Source organism: Pempheris klunzingeri, chromosome 6 (assembly GCF_042242105.1).
Source record: "Pempheris klunzingeri isolate RE-2024b chromosome 6, fPemKlu1.hap1, whole genome shotgun sequence".
In the NCBI taxonomy this organism is placed as follows: domain Eukaryota; kingdom Metazoa; phylum Chordata; class Actinopteri; order Acropomatiformes; family Pempheridae; genus Pempheris; species Pempheris klunzingeri.
In genome coordinates this window covers 2,874,854-2,898,948 of record NC_092017.1, presented here as the reverse complement: position 1 = coordinate 2,898,948, position 24,095 = coordinate 2,874,854, and the positions used below count along the sequence as shown (strand labels likewise).

General features: G+C 42.0%; 1 protein-coding gene across 1 annotated transcript in view; it reads right to left on the bottom strand.

The window, feature by feature from the left end:
• Positions 1-3,030: 3,030 nt before the first annotated feature.
• LOC139202495 (cadherin-2-like) overlaps positions 3,031-24,095 on the bottom strand; it is a 73,098-nt gene continuing 52,033 nt past the window's right edge. The window contains exons 11-16 of the mRNA XM_070832000.1: positions 21,484-21,626; positions 18,947-19,180; positions 17,481-17,714; positions 15,573-15,712; positions 6,927-7,088; positions 3,031-3,237 (exon numbers count right to left, since the gene is read on the bottom strand). Coding sequence (XP_070688101.1) covers positions 3,031-3,237; positions 6,927-7,088; positions 15,573-15,712; positions 17,481-17,714; positions 18,947-19,180; positions 21,484-21,626 — 1,120 coding nt within the window. The remainder of the gene's footprint in view (positions 3,238-6,926; positions 7,089-15,572; positions 15,713-17,480; positions 17,715-18,946; positions 19,181-21,483; positions 21,627-24,095) is intronic.

Here is a 24,095-nt window from a genome sequence, read left to right as displayed (position 1 = left end):
TGGAGAAGCACGAAGGTACTCGAAAACATGGGATATATAAAATGAAATAAGACTCCATGTAACATTGGATTACTAAGGCATTTGTGCATTCACAGCAGCAGATGTTCTCATTGAATAAAGAAAGCACCAGCCTGGTGTTTGGCATTATGGGTTGTTTGTAGCCTTAATGTTGCAAAGCTAACATGTTCCTTTGAGTACTTTTCATGAGTCATGAAAACCAGTCGAGATCTCTCAACATCTGATCAAAGTGGACATGGAACAGATTAATCAGCCAGCAATAACAACCGTCACAGCATGTGGTGATGAGCAGAGGTGGAACCTTCTACTTCTACTTAAATAGCTTTAACCATTACACTGTAAAAATACACTGTTACACTGTAAAGAGTGCTCATGTTGCTGTAAAACGTTCCCTCAGTGTTTCCTGTTATATCTGATGTTTCTGGATCCATTCACTGCTGCATTAATGTGGAGGTTGCATTTTACTTTGTGGTTAATTTTGCAGATGATCGATGAGGGTTTCAACAGTTTATTCAGCTTACAAAGGAGGAGAATTTTCTGGTTTACATTAGTGTAAACCAGTGTTAAAAAAAGATCAAATTTAGTGTTTCTTCAAAGAGTCTTTCCAAAGCAGCTGTTTTATTATCATCATTTATTGTCATCTTCTGTTAGTTCACAGTTCATTATTATCACCACATTGGCTCTGACACCGATGGCTGGTTTGTTACCAAACAACATGTTGGCCTTGTTCAGTGAACGCCCCCCTCTTCTGAAAGACAGAGCTTCTTTTGTCAGTCACAAGGCTGCTGATGGTTGTTGGTGTACATTATTCCTCAGGTGTATTGACTCAGTCAGAGTTCAACACAAACAAACTTTCTGTTTGGATTTATTGTGGGGTAGAGCATGGGTCAGCTGCTCTGTAGTAGTTTCACTTGTAGTCATTCAAAACTCATCTGGCTCAAACATTTACATTTTAACAACTGCTTAAAACTGCTTACACTGTGTGCCATGTATGTGTATTGCTACAGCAACCCAGCATGGATTGTTGTCTTCATTTTAGTTGCATGTGATAGAAACAACCATACTGCTCATGTCTAGACTGGTGAGAAAAGTTTGGATAAATTACAGTAGATTTAATAACACTTTGTAGTTACATTGATGTGACTTCAGATGCTTTGTGAAGTACATCTGGTGCATATTTAGATTGAAAAAAGTGTTTCTATGTTCTCTGAATCTTTAATTTGTCATTTCTATGAATGGAACGTGTAGAAGTATCCTCCAGGGACCATGAATATTCATGTGAAAAACCAAACAAATCTGGCCAGATGCTGTCAAAGTAAGTTGCTCAAGACTGAGCTTGAATGGATTGTTCTGCTACCACGGCAACAATACGTCCAGATGGATCAAAATAAAAAGCAATAGAGTAAAGCTGCAACATATGCTACTATTCAACTGCAATAGGCAAAATTACTGATATCAGTTCGACTCCTGAAGTTCCTGTTTGTCACCCTTAAGTGTTGGACAGTTAAAATGGCTTTTCGGCCTTTGTTTCACTCTGGTCGTTCACTTTTGCACTATTCTGCTGCAGACCCACATCACAGAGGAAAGGTGAATATTACTGACCTCAGTCACTTCATATTCTGTCCACAACCTGCTCATCAATCACACATATTCATATGTAAAATATGCTACTAAAAGTGCTTCAAATGTTTTTAGTTTTCGTTGCACAAGGCCCTGATTCTTTGTTTGTTTGCATTGTCTTCTTTCATCTGCACAATCACATCAGTGCAAATTATATCATATCATATCACCAGGTTTTTCGCCACTTTGCTTCTGTATTTTGTCATTCTGCAAATGAGCTAAAGCACATCCAATCTAAAGTTCCCACTGCTGAAGGTGCAGTAAAAACATAAACTGTGCTACAATTAACATTTTCTGCTAGTAAAAACCTCCTAGATTCCAGAATTTATTTAGATTCATTGAGGCGCTAAATGTCCTCAACTGTTAAAGAGCTGAATGCCAGAGGAGGTTTTTTACAGCAGTACAGTTTGACATGATGTGAATCTTAATGATCAGGGTTTTGCAGAGAAAAATCAGTGTGGGAGAGCAGAGAGGAAATTAAAACTTCTGATCTCAACCAGAGCAGTGAAATGAGCCCGTCATTTATGCACACAGACATGGGCTTCATAAAGAAAATATAACAAACGTATCTGACAGTGAAAGGTATTCTATTGTAATGACTACAATGTGTGTGTGTTACTCATTAAAAGCCAAAACTTGAGAGATCAAACCTAACCATATGTATATCTGATTATGCTAACACTGTGTCATAAATTGGGAGTCCATTTGTTATTTTGAGACTGAATCAGATGGAAAAAGAAATCCTTTAACACTCAGAGCTGTACAGTAAAGCCATGTTTTTGCCAGTAGGATCATCCAAGGCGTCTCACAGGAGGCTTTGTCCTTTGAGTGTCCATCCAGTGTGTCTCTGTGGAAATGGCTCACACACACTCACACACACACATACAGGTAATGAGGTTGAATCCAAACACATGCACTCGTTGTCATGGCAAAGTGCTCCTCCAGTTGCCGTTGCAAAGCACTGGGAGCTTTAAAGCAACAAACAAAATCAAGACTGAACACAATCAAAAGAATGTACAAAAAGGCACATTTGACCCCAGTGCTCCTGTACTGTGAGATTCAAGTGTAAATGAGTGTCTGTAGCATGGCTGTCATAGCTCTTAACCATCATAGTGACAACATCGCCTCTGAGCACACTGTTCTGGCTGCTCACATTTGAAGATGATGTCCATTAGCCTGCATGCTAGCCAAGTGCCAGGCCTCATTAGGCCAAGAGTCAGAATGGTCCCAAGTGTCATCAACTGTCGTCAAGCTGTCCCGTGGTAATACAGAAGTGCCGATTCATATCCCATGTTTACCCCATATCCTCTTTCCTTAACCCCTCCTACCACCTGAACCTTGGAGCAAGGGTGGGGTGGAGAGGGTGGTTGCTGTTGGTGGAGATTTCTGGTGCTAATCATCCCCTCCTCCGTACAGGTCAGCCAGCTTGCGGAAGCGTGGTCCCCAGTCACCAAGGTAGTCATAGTCCTGGTCTCCGCAGCTTGAGGAGGAGTGCAGGGAGCTGAGGGAGCCAGCGGTGGAGCCACTGCCCTCATAGTCAAACACTAGCAGGGAGTCGTAGGGGGGGGCGGTGGGGTCATTGTCTGCTGCCTTCAGTCCCTGGAAGGAAAAACAGAGGAGACAGCAAAGTGAGTAAAGAGAGCCAGTGTGTGTGGGGGTGTGCATTCATTTACACTGGCTCCAAATATTGAATAAGAATTGTGGGTCTTCCATGAACTTTGTTTGACTGGAAATAAACACAGGGAGACAGAGAGGTTGGAAAATAAATGTCACAGATGGATCAGTTGGGGTTCAGTTTGTTGCTTGATAGCACCTTATCAGTAGCTGAAACAGGGGAGTGGTATTACTGACAAAACCTTCACACACAGTTACACCAGACTCATGGAACGGGTTAATCCTTGGAGTTCTATGCACATCACATCTAAATCAGAGAACATTGTGGGAAATATTTGCTAAGTAGAGTTGTTAACTTTCAGTTCACAAAAATGAACAATGCAGTGACTGACTTGACGGAGAAGAGCAGAGAGCTACAAGAATCTGATGATACCTAGTACAGGGTTATAGTAATCCTATAATATTTCTACACTGACTGTATAGTCAACTTGTGGGGATTGTAGAAACTGTGTTCATGCTTTCAGACCAAAGCAGAGCTGTGTAGGACCAGTGTTAAACGTCTGATGACACCTGTTGACCCCTTCACACACACAGTATGGGAGAGCAAGACAGAGGGTGTGTTAGTTAGAAAGGCTGTGTTTATCTGTGTGCGTGTGTGTGTGTGTGTGCGTGTGTGCGTGCGTGTGTGTGCGTATGTGTGTGTGTACAGGAGTTGAGACGGACATTAGGGAGTGCTGGGGAAAAGGAGGCAAGGAGGGATTATGGAGGAGCGTAGAAGAGAGGAGGATTTGGGTCAGGCTGGACAGATGCTGCTTCTATCTCTAGGAAGAGATTCAGCAGATTACCCAGCGTGGCCTGAACTTAAAACCACCAGCCCCCACCAACACAAACATGTTTCAGACACACAGTTTTTATGAACTCACTCACAGAACTGGTACCATCTAAAATTAACATCTGATTTTGTCCAAAATAATAGCCCAGAAAATGGTTGGTTTTTTCCCTCTCATAGTGCAGTAAATCAGATAAACTGTGGAAATGTTTTGTGGGCCACGTCTGCCGTTTGAGTCAAGACACTCCTGTCACTGTGAAATTCAATGGAAGGAGAGAATTAACGCAGAGAGGGAGAGGCAGGGCGAGAGGCATCAGCTTGTCATGTCTGCTGGATTAAGCTGTCTAGATCAGCTTGCCATGTCTGACGGCTCCCACTCATTATTCATAGCTCCACTTGGCAGATGTCTTTATGCAGCCCAACCAAAAGACACACACACACACACACACACACACACACACACTTGCACACATTATCGATGTGGATATCTAGCACATGCACCAGCTCCATCGACAGTGATGACTCCTCACGTCCAAGACGCCCCCCGATGCTTGGGTGTTAAACGCACAGTTCAGCGTCGTCAGAAGCCTATCTGAATAACTCTGACTCATGTTAATCCATCTGAGAGAGTGGAAGCCTTTGAGGAAGGTTTAAAGGTAAAGCAAACACACACTGAGGAAAACCACACAGTCAAATACAGTATGTCAGCCCTCTCGCTGGGCTGAGCCCACGTACTGTAGGGGGCAAGGCTGGACTTTGAAACATTATCAGCTACAGTCCATGCAGTGTGCTGTAGTCAGTTTCGTTCATTAACTGTCCCAAACAGACGGAGGTAGGCAATAAATGTGTTAATTTATCCTGGTTAAATAATATAAAACTCGGCTTGACTGTCAGATTCAAGCCATTTGAGGTATTGATACAGTATTCATATTCGATGATGCCACAGGAACTGCCAAGTGGAAAGAATGTGGCAGCCATGATTCACTCAATCATAACTTTGGTCTGCCCGACTTCGGCCACTTGAGCTTGAGTGCTTTCAATAATGTGCTTGAAAATAGACATTTACACTAAAGTAATCACTGTAGCCACAGATCTTTGTTCAGATATCACCACCATTCAAGTCTAAACCAAGAGCAACAAGCAACACTGATGCATGAGAAGCTACAGACTGAAAACCCCTGCGCCCCTTCATTATTGGAATGTTAGTACATTGCAATTTCCAGATAAGGGACAAGGTTGACAAGCTGCTGATTCACTCAAATATCAAGGCAACAGGATTTCTATCTATTCAGATCTCACCAAGGCCCCCTTGAAATGTAGAGAGTTCACAGATGTACTCAGGCTTTGAGCTTCTCCATTTTTATTTTTTACACAACTACATCGGTCACCATGTACGCAGGATGCCACTGTACCCTTCAGTGTACCTTTCCTATTTGGCAACATTGGTTCCTTTTTTCTTTCTTGGTTCTTAACCTGAATTAAATAGTTGGGATCAGCTTAAAAGAAAAAAGAAACATATAATACTGAAACATAATACTGATACTGAGATAATACTGATACTGAAACTGTAAGACAATTCTCAGAAAGGCTTTTTACTGTAGCTGCAGGAAACAATATTTGATATTAACAATGAATCAAATGACAATGTGAAAAGTGGTATTTTTAGTAACAGACCCACCCCCATCTGAACTCTGCAGTTCCCCTAAGCCCTACAGAGCTTAAAAATCTTTCAGCTCATTGTTTTGTTTAAGCATCTAGCTGGTTTCCAACAGAAACAGGCAAACACTACCTGTACCACTACCTGTCCAGCACCAGGCAGCAGACAGACATAGCAGCTATACATTTTCATTTTAATTGATGCTTGTGTTGTATCATTTCCTCTCTGTAAAAAATGGCTGTACAGTAATTACCTTTATGCTATGCTGTGTACACCTACAAGTACATAGAATATTAGTAATATACTGCAGGTAAATATAGTAGGAAATGGACTGAGGTCCCCAAACTCCAAACTGTCCTTTTAAGGACCCGAGGCCAGTCTGCAGCCACTCTGTGGGATTAACTAAACTGAACTGGATTTACCTCCTATTAGGTAGTCAGGCTGTGACCATGTCTGAGGCCAGCTAATCCTGACCATTAGCAAAGCTAATTAAGAATTACAGACACTGTACTCTTTGTGTTTGTCTGCCTCTCACTCTCTCTTGCTACATTATGTCGGTTTCTGGCTGTTAGTGTGCATCCTCTAGCCAGCCACATATCATCACAGGGCACATTTTGTGTGGGGACATCTGTGTGTACTCCCCTGTTTCAGAACAGGCATTGCAGGCAGTTTTAATTTGCAGAAATCAAAGTCTCTGAATGTTCCAGTGTGTAAGTTCCCACATTGCACTGCAATGAAGAGCAACTGTCTGAAAAAAACAGTTTGAACTTATCCATAAATCCTGAAAGGTGATGAGGTAAACTGCACACATTTTGGCCGGTCTTTGATGCTTTATACTCAGGGATAGAAAATGGATGAGAGAAGCAAAAGAGCTTTTTCTGAACACAGTGTTTCCTTAGTGCAGTCGAACACACAGTTTGTATTTCGCTCAAGTTGTGATTCATCACTTCCTGCGTGCTTACAAGTGCTTGTGCCAGAGCTTCATCTGAGCAAACAGATTGGATGTCAGTGAGGATGGGACACCCTCCTCTACTGTGGTCACACTTGCTGGTTTAAAGTGACAAGAACAGTGACATCTTACACAAAGATGTTACCATAGAGGTTTAATTTGGTAAAAGACACCAAGAGATTTGTGGATCCCAGATGTATTTGTCCTACAAAAACAGTGTTGTGTCTGTATTGTTGTACCTCATGGATGAAGTCTCCTATGTCTCCTGGGTGGGGGGCAGCAGAGCGGAGGGGGTACTGATGATCATGATGGAGGGGCCTCTCATCCAGACGTCTGATCCCCACCTTGACACACTCTGGCTCCAAGGCATCGGGCTGCTGCAGCTGACTCAGGTCATAGTCCTTAACACACAGACAAAACCATAGATACACCTGTATTACAGTACATGAACAGTCAATCAATCAATCTTTATTTATATAGCGCCAATTCAAGTCAACTTTATTGACCTTGTTCTTAACTGTTATGTCTATTCCTGAGTACAACAAAATGTATACACACTAGGCCAAGGCCAGGTTGATTCATACAGCTGTTGGGCTTCACCAGAAAATTTGTCTTGAACAAAGGGCTCCCTCTATGAACTCAGTTTCCCAGAGTCCTTAAGTTTCACACATAGGTGCTAATTCACCCCTGGACCCAGCTTTACTGCCACCACTGGCCAACGAGGAACACATGACCCTACAACCCCAGGACACAAAACCAGATCTTCCCCACTGATCTCTCTCTCTCTGACCCCAGCTCTGGACCTCTGAGGGCCAACTGAGCTCAGTGCTCTCTTTAACTCTCTTAAACCTTTGGTTCTGGACCCATGAGGGTCTAAACTCTCTTTTCCTGAGGGAGGATCCCGGCTCTGGACCTCTGAGAGCCCCAGCCTCAGTGTGGCCTGTACCAAACAGACCATCTTTTTCATGGCAGCAGCACGAAGAAGTTTATCAGCGCCAGCAGGTATGATCCAAAGTCTGCCAGCTGATCACCAGAGCAACAGGAGCACACCAGCAAGTTAGCACTGAGCTGTTAACTATCAAGGAACAAAGGAGCGACCGGATTCCTCCAACCTGCAACCAGGACAGCAAGGACAAAGAAGCACAACCTTCTTCCAGCCTGGTTCATCAACAGGCTGAGAAAGCAGCAGACTGAAGGACCTTCTTCTTCCCTTCTGAGGACTGGTAACAAACTCTAACTGGGCACATATAGCATAGCATTACTGTATACATGGCTAAACAATGGTTTAACCTTGTTAATGTATTGGTTTTGATTTGCTTTAATGTTCAGTGAGTTTGATTATTGTGATGTGTTGTAGTTACTGTGCAGCCATAAAGTTGGCTATGAACACTTTATCACAGGTGCAATATAGGCCACCTGGCCACCTAGACTACCTCACACTACATATTTGCACATACACACATATTTAGCTAAGCTAAATTCGGCTGCTTGTTCTAGATGTGTACATTTTATTTAGATGTGTAAATTTTATTTTATTTTATACTGCTCTTTTTCTTTTAGTACTTCAATTTTATATAGTACCTCTTTTTTTTTTTTACATTGTATTCTATATATTTATTGTGGCTTAAACCGGGACCTGAGAGCGTAATTTCGTGCCACCCCATGTGTTGGTATGACAAATAAAGTTCCTTGAATCCTTGAAGTTAGGCTGAGGTTAGTTGCTCAGACACAGGGTCTACATGCAACTAACCATCCTTTCCTAACCAGGCACCTTTATCTACACACTCAAACGTACAGTGTCACAATAGGCCTCGACTGAGAGACAAAGCTAAGCTAACAGTTACAGCACTTAGCTTTCCTTTGTCTGCCTCTGACCCACACGCCAGGGGGTCTGGTGGCCATTTTGTAGGGAGTCACCACCTTCTTTAATATTGTACAAGAGTGAATACTGCCAACCAATAGCTTAGTTATTTTATGAGACTGAATTTAATTAAACTGGCTATTCTTTTCCTCGTTTAACGAGGTGGTGCCCCAATCGAGGTGGACTTTACACTAAGCCCCATTAATCTAAATAATTATTAATAATCTTTGATAGTTAATTATTTCTGATAGCCAAATTGCCCCATACAAGGTGCCAACCCCAACATTTTGTTGCCGCCGTGAGAGGCAAGGTATCACAACACAGCCCAATATCACAAATCACAAATTTATCTGATGGAGCTTTACAACTTGCGAGCACGCTCTCGATCCTCAGGCCCTCAACTAATTGTAAGGACATGCCACTGACTTTGCCCTTTAATCACATCACCACCTGCATTCCCTCATCTCAGATTCAATGGTTGTTCTCAGATTCAATTGCTCATGTAACTGATCTTTCCTGTCAGCCTGGTTTCCAGTACAGCCAGACTGATAAACATCAATAGCCACTGTGAAAAGCTACATGATTTCTGCTTAATATTCCTGTTGGGTGAGTCTGGAGCCACGTGGCAGCTCTGTGAGGCTGGACATCAGTGCAGTGAGCTAAATGCCAATGTCAGCATGCTCACAATATATTTTTCATGTTAGCTTTGGCTATTTAGCATTCAACACAAAGCACAGCTAGATATAGCTGATCTAGATCAGATCTAGACTCAACATATTTCAGTCTGGACCACTGCTGGAGCTTCCTGCTCCTAACCTCCTCCCTCCTGCACACACTCCTCAGCTCATCTTCCTGCTATCAGCACCTGCCAGCTATTTTCCACCGGCACACTATCCAGACCCACTGCCACTCCCCCTTAATCAGCTGCCAGCCTGCTCAGTCTGCCGCACACTGGTTGCTGATCAGCTCATTATCCCACAGTACAGTACGTTGCCTTTGTTATTTGCCAGATGGTAGTTTGTGCTCGTGCCTGCTTCCTATCCTGCCAGTGTGTTTGCATTGCCTCTTACATTTTTGTCCTGACCTGTATCTCTGCCTAATGTTTTTGTACCTCTACTTGCTTGTCTGGATTTTTTGGTTTTTGACTTCTGGGATGGATTGTACTTGACTCTGCCTAACCCTTCAGTAAAATCACTGTGTTGTCTTACTCCTGCCTCTGCCTTGTGATTCTGGCTTTGGGTCTTCTCAATTGTTCCAACAAAACACATTTCGGCCATTTACACTTGCAGTCCTAAAGCAGTCCTAAAAGAGGGAACACACATCACAGTTGTTGTGCTGCTTGTAGTTATCATGTGTGACTATATCTTGGCTAAATAGGAATTTTCATGACTTCCTCTGAAAGTTATGTTCTTTGCCTTTTATTGTGTGAACCTTACATCCTATCCAATTCCTCTGTGTCTGCTGGAAAAGTGAAAATCAGTAAGAGACAGATACTGAGGTTTTTATATCATTTTCTCTGAAGCTGGTGGACCAAACGAGAAATAAAACCTCCTAATTGTACATTCAACATGTAGCAGAAAAGACAGCCTGATATGCCGACATGGTACATTGACACTCACAGTGAGATACTTTTTGTCTACTCTGTGCCCTCTAGCATGACAAACTCTTTCATTCCATAACCTGAGCTAAGGCATTGTGACAATCTTGAAATGAAAGTATTGATATTTAAGACATTTCTGATATCAGTGCAAGATTGGACCAACAATGCTATGATGTGAATGCTGTAACAGGCCATTTCACATTTAGAGCAAATCTCACTAAATTCAGCTTCAATAATTGTTTTTCAAAAATCTGCAAACCACTAGACCACAACAATATGATTCATACTGGAACTGTAAATGTGGTTGTTTTGTGGATCATTGTGATTCCACATAAAATGGACATTATTATGCATGGAGAGACGATGACCTCTGAAGACACATCATCACACTTCATCTGTCCTTGGCAGCTGTAAATTCACACTTCAGGCTAAATGAGAAAAGTGAGCTCTTGGCTGTAAATTCACTATCAAACCCAAATGTGTAATGGGAGGGTTTCTAATGCCACGAGCTCTGCATGTCTCTGGGTATTAAAATACTGAAAAAGTCAAGAACTCATAACAAACTTGACTAATTCATGAAAGTGGTAGTCTTCAACAGGACTAACTTGGCAGAACATGTATACATACTCTTCTTATGCAACGTCTACCATTTCTTCTACATCATCCGTCCTACGAGAGGAGTGAACCTGACTCTAATACTGTATAATTAACATTCATTTAGAGAAAAACAGTCTCTATTTCACCTTCCCTTACACGACACCAGCACAGTGAGTGGGAAGAGGGGAAGTGTGTGTCACGGCCTCTGATCTGAATGGTATTGTCCGGGTCACTGCAGCAACCCTCCAGAAACCATTTCGTGCTCTCTGGTTTCCAGGGAAATCGACTAAAGCAGCCTTTTCAGGACAATAACAGCATGCTGTGGACTGACCTTGGGCTTTGTTCCCAATAATGGCTGACCAACAGAATACTTTTCACTGAAGAGTGGCTAAGAGCCATGCTATGACCAGAAAGAGAGAATGAACAGGCTGTGTGCTTCTTCTTCTTGTATTTCTACACGTTCAAGGACCAGACAGACTTATGTCCTCTCAGTAAGGACATTCTCACTTGTTATATTATTATTATTATCATTATTATTGTTTCAGAGCATGTTGTAGTGCTGTTCATTTTTAATAGTATTTCCAGGAGGTCATTTGTTACAATTTAATTATTGAATCAATTATTGAGTGGTTCATTGTTAGAGGCAGACTCATTTGGAAAGTCTGTACTGCATTGGCATACAACTGTAAGGTAACATTTATAACAATAAAAGCGGAAACAATGTTGACTGTGACAGATTATCTAACTCAAGGTCAGGTTTCTAAAATCTGAATTTCATATTTTATGGCCATGAATCAACAATGGCGGTCTGGAAGGTAGGAAAATGCATTCTAAAATGTAACACATGTATGGTATGTATGTAAAAGTGGAAGTTATGCTTCAGGAGCAAGTTGGGGTTCAGTGTCTTGCCCAAAGACACTTTGATTGAACTGCAGATCTTCCGCTCTACCTCTGAGCCACAGCCACCCACAAGGTTATAGAAAAAGGTCAGTGCTTGCATTTGGGGTTTTAGCTCACACATGTAAATTCTTGGCCTGTGTAGTCTCTCTGGAATCAAAACAAGCACCAGCAGCTGCCTCTCCCATATATCAGAGGGCATTTGCATTAAATTAAACTTAAGTCAACTCCTCAACATCATCACGTGGCATCTTTTGAGTCTGTAAATCTCTGCAGCTGGCAACAGCATGTGTACTGAGATTCAACTCACAACAACGGTCATCCTGACTCATCCACATATATATATATATATGTATATACGTACACACACACACACATACATATATATATATATATGTGTGTGTGTGTGTGTGTGTGTGTGTGTGTGTGTATATATACATACATACACACACACATACATATATATATATATATATATATGAATGGAGGGTTAGTCTGGGATACAGCAGGCAGGGACAACAGAACAATTTAAGACTATTGTGCACCTATATTTGGAAAGACCTACCATTTGGAAAGCTAAAGAAAACTATTAAACGCCTATGATGCTTGATTTTTGGTAAGTTAGAAGCTGAATTAGGCAGCAGCAAGTTTGCTGCACAGTGCCTGAGCAGTACACATGGATGATGCAAGCAGATCTTACATGTATTTCTTTATGCAGTCTGACACAGATGGTGGCCAAAATATCTCACACAGTGTGACATGACATGATCCTTTGTTATCACAACATGTATGGAAACCTCTGGGTAGGACGGCTCTGTCGCTTCTGAGCTTTGAAATGCAGCGATCACAGATGAAAGCTCCCTGGGAGAATATTCTGGACCAGGACAAGGATATATACACTCCACTGGATGGTGTGGTCATTAATAGGCCTTTAGGATTAAAAGCCAGATGCCATCAAGCAGAATAGTGAAAACACACACTGTCCAAGTTGTGAGCAGTGTGTTACAGAAGCAGTAGTAAACATAGAAGCAAACACTGATTTCCTTGTAGTGACTTTGAGCTCATTGTTGATACTGCAGAGGGACTGCATGAATGTTGGTCTCTTCCATATATCGACTCATGGAGAGGAAGCTATTAACATAAACTGTGTTCACTAAGTTAAGATTTCATTCTCTGTGTAACACTTAACTGACAGAGGTATACAATAGCTTGTCTTTTGCCTGTGTCTTTTTAAATATCACTTGGTTAAATAAGTCAAATATCAAATGACAAATTTGACCATGTCTGGAAAAAAACACTTGAATTTGCAAATTAAAGAAACTCTGTGAAATGTTATGTTGTAAACCAACATTTTTTGAAGACACAAATAAAACCCTCTGGGTTTTTGGGGTCCTTTTTTTTTTTTTACTTCAGTTGATTTGTAAGTTACAGGTTCAGTAAGACTCTTAGCCCCAAACATAATAATCCACTTTCAATTGAACATGATCAGTAGCCAACAACAGAAGCTAAAGTCTGGCACAAGATGGAGGTACAGCAAAGAACTGGCTGTCCTCAAGTAATGTCCAAATATAACTAGATTTAAGTCAAGTTGCAGTTTCCATCCTCGTCTTTCCAGACTCGAGATAAGCATGATTAATATCACTTTAGTATCCAACCAAATAATATGGTGACAATCTCCCTTCTGTTCCTGAGTGATGCCGTTGAAGAGCACATAAGAACAACCAGAACAGAAAAAAGGTGGTACATGAAAGAGAGCTATCTTGGCTTCCAGCAAAGGTCGACTCTTATATTGAAGGATGTTTTGCTATGCTGACATAATTTCCTGTGCTGATGCCATTTCCTGTCAGACATTATTGACAAGTGTGACGGTTGTGTTGAAGATCCTCTGAATCCATTGTAATCTACATCATTAACCCTACAGAGGCAATGTCGGAAAGTGTATGTTGTGAGTGCTGTTTTTAAAAGGAACTTAATTAGTTGGAAATATCTAGACTGGTGAAAATAATTGTTTTGAATTCTGCAGTTGTTACAGTTTTTATTCTATGTGGGATGTTACAATGAGCCACAGTAAACTGCCAAGAAAAGTTGCTATTACACATTTCGTCATTTCACAAGAAAGAGTTTAGCTGGGTGGAAAGCTACTGACCCTCCATGGTTCTGACAACACAAGAGCACTGGTGTACATTCAGTCAAAAACTATAACTGATACAATGTTGAAGTGACCTGAACATAACAATAATAACACAGATGTTACAGCCAAAATGCTCAATACATCCTCAGGATACTCTCTTCTGATACAAGTTCACATATGTATCAGATTAACCCTTTTTTGGGCAAGGGACCATATTTGGTAACTTAAGTAAGAGTTCAACGGCAACAGGCAGTAGAACTACGAGATTTCTCCAAGCCATGACATGACAGACCAGCAAGAAACCATATATGGTAACTTCATTGACCTTGATTTTCACCATAAAATTTTTATATTTTTGAAAAACTCACAGAAATAAAAAAGTCTTGTAATGACCCTAGACCAGTAATGGTCTAGGGTTGAAATTTTGAATTTCTAAATATTTCAATGAGTGCCCTATAAAGAGTTAAAGACCATACAGAAAAGCAGACCCAATCAGAACAGAAAATGTCATATTAAGTGTGATTATTGTGACTGTGTGTCACATATGAAGTAAAAAAGACATCTCCAGCTAAGCGAACAGCTCTGTGGAGCTACACTACAGCACAGTGACGCTTTGACCTAAATGCTAACACCAGCATATCAAGCAGGTACAGTGTTTACCATGTCCACTATCTTAAGTCAGAATGTTAGCATACTTATATTCAATAATTAGTACTACACACAGTGTACAGCTGAGGCTGATGGGATTGTCATTAGCCATCAGCCACTGTTGGTCAAACTGAAAGCTGACTTGGTAGCTCTAAAGAAAAAGTCAACTACATTTTTATCCAGGTGACAGGATTTTTTGTACAAAACTGTGTGCCAGTAAATGTTTACATGTTAACATATTTCACTAAACCTGCACTTCTTGCTGCTAAAACTGTGCAATGCGTTATGGCCAGGAGGAGCTGGAAAGTGTTGCTCGGAAGCAGGACGTCTGGAGTGACCTGTTGACCTGTTGCCACCATGACCCGATCGTGGACAAGTGGAAGATAATGGATGGATGGATGGATTATGGCAAATGAATCCTCCACCTGTACGGCACTGTATGTGTGCTACCATGTTACTTTTACCTTTTACGGCCGCTCTAATGAGCTGCTGCTCATTGAGCTGCTGCTCATTAGAGCCAAACATGTTCTCAGTCTAGTCAGCTGAGTAAATGAGGGTTAAACATTTTTCCCAGCAGAAGTGTGGATGTGCTTGGCACCAGCAGAGATGTGCAGAGGGACACTTCTCCAATGGAAAGCAATTAATCCTGTTTCGAGGTCCTCTTTTGTAGTACACTTAATCTTAGCTGGAGGACAGATGACTGAAAACTGTAGGAGGAGCACAGTGTGTGTCTGTGTGACAACATAATGTGTCTTTTCAGGTTCATTTCTAAGAATGTGTGTGTATGACTGTGAGTGTATGAGTGTGAAAGAAGGAGCCAAGAGCGTGAATTGTTAAAAGAATGTACATATATTTACTACTAATAGGATAAGCTTGATAAGATGCAGCCTGAAGGCCATTTCTGTCACAAGCATCAATGACACTGAGGTTAACCAAGAATTAAAACCACCAGTCACAAGTAATGTAACACTAACCTATAGTCAGCACATCTAATCAGACATAATTGACCAACACCATAACAGTAGAGAGAAACCTGAGCTGGACTGATACGGATGGCTTCTTGGAAATTGTTATTGTCTTTTTACAGCTTTTAACTATAAAACTTTTTACTCTAACTTTCTACTATAACTTTTTAGTGCGTGCGTACGTACCTGGTCCTCCTCTCCGCCTCCCTCCTCGTCATATTTGAGGATGTTGTCTCGGACGTCATCCTCTGGGTCAATGAGGAGCTGCTTAGCCTGACGCTCCTTGTCCCTCCTCTTCATCCACATCACAAACAGCAGCACCAGCACTGCAGGACACGTGTGACACAAGGGGGCAAGGGCATTATTTAATATGTGGGACAATTCAAGTTCAGGAGAAGGTTCCAGAGTGGTCTCTGGAAGACTAAAACAAACCAGCATTACAGCTCCACTTCAGCACACCTCACCAGAGGAAAAAAAAAAACAGTGGATTAAATATACTTCGGTTTTCAATGCCACTACAGCAGAAATACGAAGTGTGGCCAAAGGATGGCAGAACATCCCAATGAATCATCCATCTATCCATCCATTGTCTACACCTCTTATCCTTAAGGGGGGGCTGGAGCCAATGCCAGCTGACTTTGGGCGAGAGGCGGGGTCCACTCTGGACTGTCAATCACAGGACAGACACATTCACACTCACACCACTGGGCAACTTGGAAAGTGGAAAGTGGAGTACATTTCATGACAATGTGGCCACAAGTCCCCCTGTTATCTAGCTGCACATTAAAATGTTGGACAGCTATGCCCCATCCAACCACCCCATCCTCCTCTGTATGCAGACTTTATAACTATGTCATCATACTTCATCCTTTCTTTTCTCTTTTCTCCCATCATAATTAATGGCAAGTAGGCTTCACCACCAAAAAATACATTGCTCCACGTTACGAATAGATGATAACAGTACAGTACTGTTACAGTAACACACAGACAGAGAAGACCAAACCAAGAGACTCACAAGTATATGAGTGGGCCTGAACTGAAATAATAACCTGTTCCAAGGTTTTGGGTTTGTGACATTGTGACCACTGACCCCATCATGGCGTTAGCTGTCCATAGAGTTCAGTGTAGTTTAAAAGGTTCTTTTAGGCCAGAAACACCAAATGAATTTTAAAATGAATAGAATCACCACCTCTGTGTGTTTGTCTGATTATTTAAACCATGACTGTGAATCATGATTATCTGTTTGAAATACCCTCTGTGATGAGGAGTAAAATGAAGGAATTTACAGTCTACAAAGATTCTAGCTTTTATTACAGCCATTGTTTCATTACTCATTACTCATTATGGATGTAACATCTAATTGCAAATGGTCTGTATAATGCCTTTTTTCAACCACTTTTCACACTACATTCTCATTCACCCATTCACTCACCATTCATACACTGATGGGAGGTTGCCAACCCTGCCATCAGGAGGAAACTAACCATTCACACACACCAAAGCTATGCTTCAGGAGCAATTTGGGGTTCAGTGTTTTGCCCAAGAACACTTCAACATGCTGACATGTGGGGACTGAACCACCAATTGGCTGTAATAACCCCTGTGACAACCAACCTCATTCTCCCCTACAGCTTCAGTCGATCAGAATGTTGTTGGTTTTGCAGGTATTTAGTCATAAGCCAAAGTATTGGACATATTAAAATGCTGACCTGGTGATGTTCTAGATGCAAAGTTGGAGCATCTTTACAATTCATCTGTAACATGGGTGTCTGCACACACTTTCACAGCAATCCATCCAATAGCTGCTGAGACATTTCATTGTGGACCAAAGTGGTGGAGCTATCAACACACCAACGTTCCAACTGTAGCAATGCTGCTAGCTTAGCTAAAAGTAGTACTCACACAACTATGGTGAGTACAGAGAGTCTGTACAGGTCTTCATGTTTATATGTTCTGCTGTGGAAATTAAGGGGGGGTTATTTTTCTATTAGAACTGAATTGAAGGGAACTGTTCAGTTTCTACTGAGCTTAGCTGTATGTTCTGTTAGATCACCAATGTGTGTGTGTGTGTGTGTGTGTGTGTAGGAAGCTCACCTAGTAGTATGATGATACAGATGAGGATGGCGATGATGGCTCCAGTGCCCAGTCCAGCAGCAATGATTCTCTCCATGTCCACACAGTCTCCATGGTGATCACACTGGCAGACCTTGACCCTCAGGTAGGATGTGTTGGACATGGGCAGGTTACCAGAGTCAGTGATCATGATGGGAACCTCGTAGATCCCACTGGCCAGGGAGCCAATCCGCAGTCGAAGCTGGGCATACTCGCCTACAGTATGATAAGATGGAGACAGAGGTAAGCTCAAAGCAGTTCAACATATGTTTGAACTGAAAAGCTTTGTTTTCATGACATTATCCACTATGAACTGTAAAACAAGCCATTATTCGGCTATTTTGGGATGGTAACAGGTCAAATCTCATGTCACTGAGAGTGGAGACCAATTCTTGACCGTAGGAATACACATCTGTAATAAATATTCTAAACTCAAAGTTCACTTGGTGACATATTTCAGAGCTTACGCCCATATCCCATGGCCATCAGAGTGACCAGGCTTGACACTGCTAAGCCAACAGGGACCACAAGGAGAACCCCAGTGGAACTTTATTACATTTACAGGCTGTCGCAACATCTAGCAGTAGTCTCCAGATCACAAGGAGTCAGTACTTAGCATGAACCATTCAACACCTTAAGACCTGGAGTGAGACCTGGTGTATGACATCACATTCAGAAACTACAGCACTGCAAACTGATATCATCAGCAGTCTGTGAACATCAGACAAAAACCTCTGGCAGCATCGGCCACAAAGAGGTCAAAGGTCATCGTGGAATACCAGAGACCAGACCAAGGAGAACACCCACATATGACCACCTGTGATCATGTGAGTATCAACTCTGTAAAAGTCTCAAGAGCCAACACTATTGACTGAACCTGGTGTTACAGAACCCAATAAGGTCAATCAATACTTCAGACTGGTTGGAAGGCTGCGATTGTTATGTGATCTTCCACTGACATGGACTGATTATATAAATAACTTGATTTTTATTTTAGGGGTATATTATACAGCACAGCATGGTGGTGCAGTGGTTAGCACTGATGCCTGCGGCAAGAAGGTTGCAAAATGGCAAAATGGTGTTTACAGGTTGACCCTGGGGCCTTCCTGTGTGGAGTTTGCAAGTTCTCCCTGTGCTTGCATGGGTTCTGTCCAGGTACTCTGGCGTCCTCTCACAGTCCAAAGTCGTGCAGGTTAATTGATGGCTCTAAATTGCATGTATGTGTGAGCGTGAGCGGTTGTCTGTCTCTGTGTGTTGGCCCTGTGATTGACTGGTGACCAGTCCAGGGTGGGCCCCACCTCTTGCCCAAAGTCAGCTGGGATTGGCGCCAGCTGTGTCGTATATATGATGGGTGGATGGTAAATTATTCCCTTTAAGTAGGTATAGAAAGTGAAAGAGTGAATGAGTGAATAAAGATAAACACTGATGCTCGGACACAGTATACTGACCATTGAGGCGACTGAGCGTCCAGTTGCGGCGTACGTCTAAAGGACGACTGGCCAGCTCGAAGGCGAAGGGTCCAGCGTTAGGGGTCAGGTCAGGGTCACTGGCTGTGATGTTGATGGCATTGGGATCTGGCTTCTCACACATTTCCACTTCGGGGGGGAATACATGCGGTGCATTGTCATTTATATCCAGCAGGTACATCTGAAGGGTGCCTGTCCCACTGGCAGGTGGGATACCTGGACACACAGAATGAAAACATGTATGTTCAAATAACATCTTTTACTTGAGTGATTATTTAAGAGCAACAATGCACATTTATTGCACACAATATTGTTAAAAGCTAATGGCCATCTGCAGGTCCAGTTCAAGTTCTGCAGGGTGACTTAGTGACGTAGCAAAGGATAAAACTCAGTGAAGATTATAACTGTGATTAGATGACTCCATTTTACACCAAAGTCTCCGGCCCGTGTCCCTTTCCCTGATATCACTAACTTTACAGAGGAAGATAAACATGGTGGAAAGTGAGCCCCATTGTTGTACAAAAGCTATTAAACACATCAGTGGGCCTCACCATTGGTCTGGGTGACATGTTCTTTCAACACCACGAACACACACACACTGGACTACTTATTTGGACTCAGTCCCACACACACCGTCCTGCTGCCCCAAATACTAACTAGGGCACCTAACATGGATTAATCCGCTGAAAATAGTCCCCACCAGATGCACTATTTCCTCCAGTTTGAGTAGCGTTGTCATCTTCAGTAAGAAAGCAATGGGCTTGGAGCTGAGAGCCACAGACAGAGAAGTCACAAAGTAGTGAGAGACTAGTTTCATAATACCGGATGTCAGAATGCAAAGAGCATTCCCATGTATTCTTCATATGGATTCACACAGTATAAACCACAGTATGTTCAGTAATAATAGGTGAAGGGTACACATATGGTGACTGCTGAAAAACTGAAGACGTGTGACCTTCTGCAACAGCTTGCTTGTGTTTGACTTGTGTCTGAGTGTTTTCTTGTCAGTGAGCTCTTTGGAGTGTGAGCGCACAACGCTGGCAGAGACCGTGTCAGTCAGCAGGAAGCTGGGAGCACAGTGGGCCTCTGTATGGAGAGGGTGCACGCCTGAAGGAATGGATGGAGCTGCTGCTGAATGACATTCTTCTAGAACAATTTATCACTTTGAACAGAGAAGCCTTTTTTCATAGTAAAGTAAGAATGGGAATCATGCACTAAATTGGCAGAAAAACATCTCCATTAGAAAGCGATAGGCCTACTGTGTCCAAAAGACTGACCATGTAATCCTACAGGCCTCCCTGGTCGGGACATTTGATTAAGGGAATAAAGAATTGAAATGTTGACAGTACAATCTACTGTCTACAGGAAGAAATCTTCCACTTCCCATTCTGTGAAATAAGAGCTCAACTTCAGACTAGATATAATAGAGATTATAACGACAAAAACTAATAATTAATCCAAAAAAACGGGCTCTGACTGAATCCATCATATTCCAACAGATAAATATCATCATTTAACTTTCAGCCCATGGAACCCTTATACACCAATGAATGCTTCTAATTACTAGGTTTCTTTGTAAGTCATTCTCTTTTAGCATTTTTCTAAGCTATATATATTATATTGTTGTGTAATATTATTTGGGAGTGAATCCCAGTCTTTCATTGCTCTGTATGTTACTATACACTGAACTCATGTGGTTTTAGATTTTGGTAAAGTAAAACAACCTGCTTCAGTGTGTCCTGTTGAAAAATTGTGTGCATCTGCACTAAAGGGTTACAAAAGACTTGTAAAAAATAATTTGTGAATTAATGAATTAGTCTAAATAGTAAACAGTCTTTGTTGCTATGACATTTCTAATGAATACCACCCAGGAATACAACCATCTGCTTTTCACTTCATGCATTTTAGTAAGATTTGTTCTCAACCAGCAAGAAAGAGCTACAAGTGGTTCTTTATTCGGGAGCAGCTGCAGTTGTTTTACCTACTGAGGTACGGGGCCAAACTACTGAGCAATACTCCAGTTACAGAGACAAAACCAAAGCTTGGATTACTTGTTTGACAATTTGTTGGGCCGGATATTTTGCACATCTTTTAATTACAGTTTCCCATTTTAGTTACCACTGTCTGGATGTGTTTATCCCAGGATCATTTGTTTTCTAGAAGGTGTGGCTTCTTCCTAAGTAGTTTCTTCCTATTAAAACACTGGTTGTTTTAGAGACATTCAAATAAGTTTATTGCTGTTGATTCAATCTGCAACTTGAACTCTTGATCTAAATGTCAAAGCGTAGTTTTGCAGTAGTTTAACTACTCCCAGTGTAGATGAGCTCATAGCTTCACTAGCTACTGTTTCCACGACTCTGCAGACACTCTGCAGGGGCAGGACTGTGGCACACACTTCACAGAAAAACCAGCACTACTGCAATCACTGAAACAGCACTGTGGCACAGTGAACATGATCCCCCTCTGTGCGTGGGGGGGTGGGGTTACTGCAGGACACCGGTGTTGCCCTTGTGTCTCACCGTTATCAGACGCCATGAAGGTGACGTTGTAGAGGTTGTTCTTGACGTAGGGAGACTCTCGGTCAAGGATGGCGATGGTGGAAATCCGACCGTTAACCGGGTCAATCTCCAGCCAGTTGGCAGGGTCATACAACTTGGAATACCTGATTTCAGTCAGAGAGAGACAGCATGAGAAACCAGCACAGGGAGGCTTCTTTATCTGCGTTCCTGGCTACCGGCCAAACAGCTCCTGCAGACCTGATATATAGACTGCAGCACTCCCATGAAGCAACTCACTCGTTTATTCTCACTGGAACCGATTTGAAAATTATTTCAAAAATATATTTGTCAGTGGAAATTTGCTATGTTATGTTTTGTAGACCTGGAAACAGAATGAAGCTTGGCAAATCCCTGTGACTTGCAGATGAAATGTGTTTATCAAACACGACTTGCTCACACTCATACATCTGCAATGCTGTAGCAGCAGAAATAATCATTTTTTCAAACTGGGCATGTAGTTGAGAAACAACGTGAATAAACGGGAAACAGTGCAGCTTTAAGCAAAGGCGAGCAGGGCTGCCAAGAAGCCACTTAAACCACCCATGAATAGGGAATATTGTCTGTTTGGTATATTTTTAATTGCTGAGATAAAGAGTTGAAAGACGCAGCTGTGAATAAATGTAGGAGCAGCACCAACTACAGAATACAAAGCAACAAAAAAGAAAAATCTGAAACCAAAATGCTCTCCCAGGCCTGCTCTATACTGCACAATATACTCACTTCTTGTGTATGAGCGTGTGTGTGTGTGTGTGTGTGTGTGTGTGTGTGTGTGCTCACATGTTTTTGTGAACACAGTGTGCGTCCACCATTGGCTGTTGCTAGGCTACAAAGACTTCAGCACTACATTTAGAAACAAATAGTGGGATGTTAAAGGAAGAACGATGGGGACAAGAAGCAGCAGTCCTTCAGGCTCTCTGAGCTCTGGTCTGCTGGTTGCTGAGCCACGAGCTCAGTGCTGCAGGATCAGGAAAGATGTGTTTACTCTATATCCAGATAAGATGGTTTTAGTCTCAAAGTGGGGGGAGAACAGCATGTCGATCTCGCAAATTGAGAGGGCAAACATTCACCCACTGAGCAAATCAAGCCAGTGGGCAGACTGGGAAGGAGCCACAGACTCTTCATTACATTATTACATTATTATTATGTCATATCATTATAATGTCATTTGATCATATACAACTGCATATTATCCTCTAGAATATATCTACTCCGACTGTATCCACAGGCTTCAGGCAGATCCGTGGAACGTCCCTGCAGCTCCCAGACGGGCACTTGGCTTTAATTAAATCCCTCTCGATGAGGTAGTGAATGTACTGCCACCTCATAACACCCCAAAGCACTGTGTGGACACCAGTTGTTATGCTCCATCTATCCACCAGGAGCACCAGTGATTATCAAAGCTGACACAGTTTGTTCAGACTGCTGTGACTTCAAGCTACTTTACTTCAACGTCGCTGAATGTTTTTATTGTCCCTTATGTGCCAGAAGGCATCTCTTCTTATCATATCCATTTCCCTCTACTCAACAACTCACACAATGGTGAGATTTTTTAAGGGAGTCTGGGGATACTGCGGTCACTATTTCAATTCAATCAGTTGAAACGGGAACCTCTGTTCCTGAATGGGAAAGACTAAATGCTATGGTGGGTCTGCATACCCAATGCATTCCTTTATAAACTTTGTGAAACATGGTTTTCGACTAAATGTTAATTATTTGGCCTTTTTTGTGAATTCTGCGTTCATCCCCAAAACATGCTCAGCAAGGGCATTTAGTCTGTCTGGTCCTAAAGCAGTTTTTTCTTCTTTAGGATGGTGACGGAATGACCCCCCCCCACCCCCCACACTCTGCCTCCGATTGGCTTAACCTGATGTTCCTACCCTAACCAACCACGGCACTCAGAGAATTCATTTTCTCCCCCAAGAACATCCTTGGTGAGCACTGTCTCAGTCCACCTCATCAGCCAATTTATTTCCTTTGGCATCTGAGACAGACTTCATGAACTTTTAGATTTGATACTCAACCTCAGTGCGTCTCTCTCTCTCTCTCTCTCTCTCTCTCTCTCTCTCTCTCTCTCTCTCTCTATTGAGCCCAATGGCGTTACTGGATATAACAGTGTACATGTATTTCTGAACACAGCCTACAGCGAACAGATACAGCTTTTATTTGTTTATAGAAATCATGTGTTTGGCTGTGTGTATGTTTGTGTGTGTTTGTTCACATGTCTTTGTATAGTTATGAGAACAAATTTTAGTTTTACATCATTGTTGTGAGGTCATTTCTGTGCTGTGAGGACAGTTTGCCTGATTCTCACAACTTCAAAGGGCCATTTGAGGGTTAAGACTTGTTTTAAGGTTAGAATTGGGTTACGGTAACGGTTACGTAAGGGTTGGGGAATGCATTAGGTCAAGCGTCCTCACAACTATAAAAAGACAAGAATGTATGTGTGTGTGTGTGTATCTGTCTGTCTGTCTTTTTGGGGCATGCTACTTAAAAACTAGTTAATAAATGCTAATAATGATTTTAGATTTTTAAATAATTGTTCCCATGGACATGTTAGCTAATGTTCCCTGGGC